This window comes from Anneissia japonica, unplaced genomic scaffold (genome assembly GCF_011630105.1).
Source record: "Anneissia japonica isolate Jap-2015-1 unplaced genomic scaffold, ASM1163010v1 scaffold1792_len1028045_cov167, whole genome shotgun sequence".
Taxonomy (NCBI): domain Eukaryota; kingdom Metazoa; phylum Echinodermata; class Crinoidea; order Comatulida; family Comatulidae; genus Anneissia; species Anneissia japonica.
The window spans coordinates 352,042-359,541 of record NW_022742319.1 but is presented as its reverse complement, the minus strand read 5'-3'; the positions used below and the strand labels follow the sequence as shown (position 1 = coordinate 359,541).

The window sequence follows — 7,500 nt, the reverse complement described above, 5'->3', positions numbered from 1 at the left end:
GCTGCTGCCCTGGCTACGGGCCTGTCTCTGCTACACTGCTATTATGCTACTGCTACCGTATTAATTATTTAAAACAGTATTACACTCAAACATGAACGTAGTTGGTTTATATTAATATGTTTCTTCTATTACGCTGTCAAACAAAGTGAGGGACTTATTAGTCTTTTGCAAGATGAAACCACGTAAATAATAATAATAATAATAATAATAATAATAATAATAATTATTATTATTATTATTATCATTATTATTATCATTATTAATTATATTATATATAAATTATTATTATGATTAAGGTTAGATAAGACAGATAGACATTGCTTATGTAAACATGGTATTATTGAGAAGAAATTCATTTTTTGTTACATTGTAAACTTTATTCTGATTTGCAAATAAAAAGAAAAAAGCAAACTTGTCATTTAGTAGGCCTAATGTTTATAGTTAGACCAACCTGTCTATATTTACACTTTGCATTCCGTAGAAAAAAAGAAACTGTACTCAGGGCCAAGTTTTGTTTGAATAAATTGAAATTAAAGTCGATAATATTTATTAAATTATTAATAGTGTCATTGTTTTTGCTATTGATACCGGTATTTTTAGATTGTTGCATTACTAATAGCAGACCTATAATACTTCTTGTTAGAACTTTGAAACGAAATCAGATTGACAAGAATATCGACATCTTCGCCACTCATGGTGCGTTTACTTCTATTGATCGTTGTTATCGAATCAATAACTTAGGCTAATTGTCAATTAATTATTTTAATTACTATGAAAGCACCTTTATGACAATTTTAAAACATCCTTGGAAACCTAATTACATATTAACAATAATAGTACTACATCTATCCTTCATTCTAAAAGTGATGATTGATCGCTCATCGATCAATTTTTGAATTAGGCCTCTTACCTGAGCTTCGCCATGTGTTAAATAGACTAGTGTATAAAAAAAATTTGTTAAGGGGTGAAGGTTAGGGAGATGTGCGTAGGTCTTATAGGTGACTGAGTACAACACGAGATTTCACTTAAAAGATAATAGCATAGAGCGGATTTTAAAGACTTTTACCGGGTTCCTTGTCAATCAACATTACACTGAATTTGTTTATGTTAACTATTTAAATTATTTTAGTTCCAAGTTCACCGAAACTTTAGTTCATGCTTATATTTCCACTAAGTTAGATTATTGTAATTCATTGCTTGTCGGTTTGCCTGATTTTCTACTCATCGTTTACAGAAAGTTCAAAATTCAGCTGCCAGGATGTGTTCGCTTACTCCACGTAAACAACACATTACGCATATTCTTAAAGACCTTCATTGGCTTCCAATAAAACAACGGATAATATTCAAGAATATTTAGCTAATTGTTTTTAAATCACTTCTTTTTTAAACAACCATCATATTTGTACATTTTCTTTAACCATATTCTCCAACTCGTACACTTCGTTCTTCCAATAAATTTCTTCTTCAAGCCTCTTCAAAAAAGAAAAAGCTAGAAACATATGGACAACGTTCTTTTTTTTTGTTCAGGTACCTTATCTTTGGAATCTTTTACCTCTTTCTGTTCGACAATCTTCAAATTTAAACTCATTTAAAACCAACTTGAAAACATTTTTGTTTATACAAAATCGCTTTAATTGGGTTAATTGTTCACTGCGCCTTTGATAATTTTTTGAATTGGCGCGTTATAAATTTCTGCATATTATTATATTATTATTCTGCATAGGCCTATCATTATATTCAATGATTGATTAGATAATGTCTGATGATGTTTCTTTGAAAAATGAAAAAGCCAATTGAGTGGCGGATCCTGGAATTTGAAATAGAAGAGGACCAGGGAGGGACTTTCACAGATTGAGATGATTATGGTAACTCTAGAGGGCCACGTTTTGTTTGAATAAATTGAAATCGATAAATATTTAATAAATTATTAATAGTGTATGTTTATTGCTAGGCCCATTGCTATTGACCGGTATTTTTTGAGTGTTATCTATTAGGAGGCCTAATATACTTCTTGTTATTAGAACTTGAAAACGAAATCAGATTGACAAGAGTATCGACATCTTCGCCACTACGATGCGTTACTTCTATTGATCGTTGTTATCTAATCAATAACTTAGGCTGATTGTCACTAAAATATTCTAATTACTATGAAAGAACTTTTTTATGGCAACTTTAAAAAACCCTTGGAAACTTAATTACAGAGTCTAAGTGGGCCCCAATCGAAGCATGTGGTCTTTGAAATTGAAAGGAATGGATAGCCTCTTAAAGGAAAATACGTACTGTAAATACATTAGTTAATACACTTTAAAAAGAAAATAAAAGTGTCATATTGTCCCATCTAAGTATTTTATAAAGTATTTAAAAGAAATTTATTATGTCTAGGCAGCCAAAACCTTTGGGCTCATATATGAGCTTGTTCCTACTATTCTTTATGCTTTATTTGTGTTTGTACAACAGCATCACTAACAACTAACAAATATTGTCTTGTTTCTGAAGAATGTTTGAGAAAAAGATATTGCATACAACATCGAATTGTTCATTTTAAAAGTTCAAAAAACTTGATAAATTTCCAACGAGAACCAGGTGTGGCTCCAGTGGTGTAGGGGAGTCAGGTCCCCATCGGGGAGAGCTCCCTACCAACTTCCTGTCGGGGGTAACCCCACAATACGTCGGGAGAAAAAAGTTTCTACATATTATATATTTGACTCTAAAATCGATTACTGTAAATAAGCCTTTGAAACCCCTAAATTGTCATATTTTTCGACCACTTTCGAAAGATTGTTTGCGACGCTCGACCACGCCCAAAATGTTCTTGCTTTTACTTTTTGTAATGTATATATTCCCCGCATTCGAAATTATTAATTAATGTTACATTAGTGGTTGATTATCATTCCGACTACCAAATTAACAATGGACCGCCATGGTTCAGAGCACGCATTTTTTTTTTAACCTGGATAGTTTGGTAAAATCAATGAATCATTCATAATCATGCTTTTAGAGCATATTTTTGCGCGACAATCAGCTGCTCTGTGCATCGTGAGGGACCTAGTGTTCGATTAAAAAAATAAAAAGAAATTGGGCGAACTAAGCGGATAAAAGTGATTAAAAAGCGGGTCTTTAATAATGTTAGATATTATAATATGTTCTATAAGGATAATTATGAATAATATTCATAAGACTTTACCGAACCTGCCTACGTTAAAACAAATTTGCAGGCTTTATTTGTTATTTAAAGTCAATATAGTGTCAAGTAATGAAGTGTAATTACTACTACAAAATGATTCGATTTGTTATTGCAGTTTAATATATTGCTATTAATTTTTAACAATTCAAATTACATGACCATCATTTTTTATTAACAATTTTATCTTGACGGTTCCAATATACATAAATAATTAACATTGACTCATCATTAAATCTTTTAACAATAGAATAAATTATACTTTTGGTGCCGAAATTAATATAAATAATTCAATATAATTATTGTCTTGGAATAAAAATTATTCCTGTTATTTACAAATGTCGCCTAGCAATTAAGATGTAATTTATTTAATGACCAGCAAAATTGCTTCCAATGGGTGACGTGGCCTTATATTCAAGAATGTTTAGGTTAATAAATAACGTGGGTAACAAATGAATGCACGTCTCTTTCCCCCATCAATGAACTGTTGTTTCCGTTTCCGTAATTCGTCTATTTGATCATCATGCTTATTTGCTGACTAGATGGTAGATTCATACAAGGAACAACATACACTGGTATTGGGACCCGAAGACATGCTGCTACCAGTGTTCTTATTGAGAAGAGGGTCTCTCTCATCACGTGACTTGACCAGTCCTTCAATGCTATTTCGATATCCGTAAAATATGTAGACTAATAAACCTGGAATGTAAAAATGAAGAAAAATGATTTTAGCAGCACTGCACATACGCAAAATATTTTAACAACCCAAATACCGTTATTTAAAACATAATAATGTATTCAAATAATGAAATGCCGAAAAACAAAACAAAAGGTACGATAAAATGATTGGTGACATCAATAGATCTAATATACATTGATTAACCTGGTTATGACACAACAACCGACAAGAACCGTCAATTTACCAGTAAAACCTTTTTTGGGGACAGAATCTGCCGGTGCGGGGATGGACGCAAGGCGGGCATAAAAGAGCTGCACAGAACAATGCCAGAACAGTGCACAGATTATTGTGCTTACAATAGTTTTAGGACATTTTAGGAATTATATCGGGTGCACCTCCACGAGCCCACATCGATCCTTTATTTCCCTCCCTTGGTTTTCTAAAAAAAAAAATAACGATATCAACCATCTTCAATGTGCTTTCATTTTTTCATGGGTCGATTTTGCGCTCCCCCTCAATTCAAAACATTACTTAATTTCAAATTTAATTATCAGTCATTTTACCCGCTCCCCCAATCATCTTCATAATTATTCCCGTTCATAGAACCACTTCTTTCCTGCACAATATTCAATTTACTGGTCCTAAGCTGTGGAAAAATCACCCTCACTCTCTTCTAAATTCCAATTCTACAATATATAACTCTTGTTTAAGAATAAAGAAACATCTCCTATCAAATTATGCAAAATTTTCCATTCCCTTTAGCCATCCCCAATCCCTATTACTAAAACGTATCACTTTGTTTTGTCCCAAATAACACTAAAAAAAATTGAGCATCCTCGTTTTGTCTGGACAGCCCTGCATAAGCTCCTCTTTCTGCGATTATCGCCCCTCAAGCTTGGCAACTTATGTATAATGTTTGTATTATTAATAGGCCTATGTTGAGAAATAAATTTTCTGTTGAACTTGAACATTAAATGATGATTTATGTTACTTGTGCTAGCGTCCCTAAAAATGCAACCCACCACTTCAAAATCTAATGTATAAAAAACTTTACCAACCTAAGCCATCCCAGCATAGGAAGAAAAGCCACGTTACAGGCTTCAGCAGCAGAATGAATACAATATTTATCGTCACAGCAAGAAGGGGAAAGTAAGGCGTCATTGGGACCTAAAGACAAAACATTAATAATAAATAATTTCAGACAAACAGGCTCAAATATTGAACACACTTTCTTAGAAAAAAATGGCACTAGTAATTTTGACGGTTCATTAAAACAGCAACACATAACAAAATGAATAAAATATATTAAATGATTGCCTTTACCAATCCCACGCTCCTCCACGAACCTATTACAAAACCATATACAAGTAACGAGTGGATGCATGGAATGGTAACAAAAATATAATAATCAAAATTGTGCAAATGGTTAAAGTATAAATTATGTATGGCATATCGAGGGCGACCAATTTGATAAAAGATACGGTATTAATCGGCTTCCCTCAATCAATCAATTTATCAATATGGTGCTTAACATATTTGTACTTGGTCTAATCATGATATTCACCAACGCAGACAATAACAACACAGCTGTGTCGTATCTATGAGAGATGTGTATAAGGGGGGGGGGGGGGGGAGGAGCGCCCTTGGGAGAAGGACGTCAACAACTTGAATGATTCTATTTTGAAAAAAGACTTCTGAATAAAATTAAAGTTTTAATAAATGTTACTATTAAGATAATGTAAACCAGTATAACAAACATACCTTGTATTCGTTTGGTATATTTACTTCTTTACACTGTGCCAACACGGTAAGCACCAAAATAATGGCAAAACACATTCCACCCAAAAACACGACCATGTAACAATTTGGTTCAATCAGCAAGTTAAAAAAATGTATGACGACAACACAAACCGCTGTCAAAAGAATAACTATAAGCACGACAGACCATGTTGCGACCGATTCAGTGGAGTATCTATCCACGAGAAACTTTGAATAATGTTTCGGCTTATAGAAATTGTAGTTTTGTTGCGGTCCACTTGTATAATTTTTTCTCATGCCTTTAAACAATAATGAAGGTTCAGTGTTGTTATTGTACGATTTAGTGCCACCAAAATCACTCTCACTGTTACGATGACGTAGAATAAGCACACCAACGGATGTCATAATGTATGAACTAAGGGCACCAAGCACCCCAAATTCAACAAGCTTTGCTACATCGAATATCATCGCCATGACAGCACAAACCAGGCCTAAAAAAATGGTGGACCTAGAGGGAACACCAGTGCGCTGGTCGATGTGCGCAAGCGATTTGAATAAAAGCCTGTCTGCCGCCATGTTTTGGATTATACGTGCAACGGAGGCATGCGTGACAATGATCGAGGCAACCGTTGCCGTGACACCAATTCCAATGACAACAGTCATCCACGTGTTGCCATGTGACGTAAACACTGATGTTAGCATAGAATTTGCGTCTATTTCTTGATAAGGTTGCACTGCTGTTATCACTAAAGCAACAACTGAATTAGTCACCCCCGTGGCAAAAATTCCAACGAAAGTGGCAATGGGAATGCTTTTAGCAGGATTAATTATTTCTTCACTGAAACAAGAGATGTCATCAAATCCTGTATATACCCAGAAACATGTCGCCGCTCCAACTAAAACGCCTTCAGCTCCGTACGGGAAAAAACCTGCTTTAGCTGACCATCTAGAATAATCTGCGTAAAATACACTAGTACACAACATTATTGCAATAACGGATATATTGGTGACAACAAGCAAATTGTTGAGCCGAGCGGAAATCTGAGTTCCAAGAGCTAAAAGAATGCAAACCACAATTATTATAAGACTGGCTAAAAAATCAGGATAATCCGTTATAACTGAATGATCCCAAGCTTGACCGTTTAAAATATATTTTATGGTGACATTCTTAATAAGTGAATTTGTCATGTAGTTGATAAAATTACTCTGGGCCTTTGCTATAGCTGCGACCGATACAGTCTTCTCGAACGTTGCATTCCACCCAGTGATGAACGCACATATTTCACCAAAAGCGACATAACTGTAGTAATACACAGACCCTGCTTTTGGAAATCTGATAGCAAATTCAGAAAAACAAAGCGAAATTACGAAGACTAATATACCTGCGATTATATATGATAGCACTGCCGACGGCCCAGCGATATTTCTGACTACTTCGCCTGTCACTACATACACGCCACAGCCTACCATATTTCCAATCGCAAGAGCCGAAAGCGTGGAAGTTCCTATACAGCGCTTCATCTCGGACTTAGTGCAGTCCAAATGAATACCTTTCTTTCGTCGAATATTGCGAGAAACATTACTTAAACTTTGCATTATCAGTTTTTATTTTCGTGAAATCAAAAACTCAAATAATATTAGTCAGTGTCTGTTGTGGATACGTCTTGTCCGCCTTCTTCAATGCTGTAAGGTTTACGTAAAAGCAACCGCATGGCTATATTCAAATTTAAATACCGAAGCCGTTATGCATAGCACTGATTGAATCTTATGAGCCTAGGTAAATATGCTGGCAGATATCTAATTCCAAGATATAGTTAATTGACTGGTCTACAGATGGAAGAATTACAATAATAGTTACTTAATTGCTATCTTTATCAGGCCC

The 7,500-nt window shown here is 34.4% G+C and overlaps 1 protein-coding gene across 1 annotated transcript; it reads right to left on the bottom strand.

Moving 5' to 3' along the window:
- Positions 1-3,281: 3,281 nt before the first annotated feature.
- On the bottom strand, positions 3,282-7,355 carry LOC117119132 (cationic amino acid transporter 4-like). Its single transcript, XM_033263948.1, has 3 exons — positions 5,622-7,355; positions 4,919-5,027; positions 3,282-3,880 (listed from the first exon to the last, which is right to left on the bottom strand). Exons 1-3 carry the CDS (start codon positions 7,212-7,214, stop codon positions 3,720-3,722), a joined length of 1,863 nt encoding a protein of 620 aa, XP_033119839.1. The 5' UTR covers positions 7,215-7,355; the 3' UTR covers positions 3,282-3,719.
- Between the last annotated feature and the right edge of the window lie 145 nt (positions 7,356-7,500).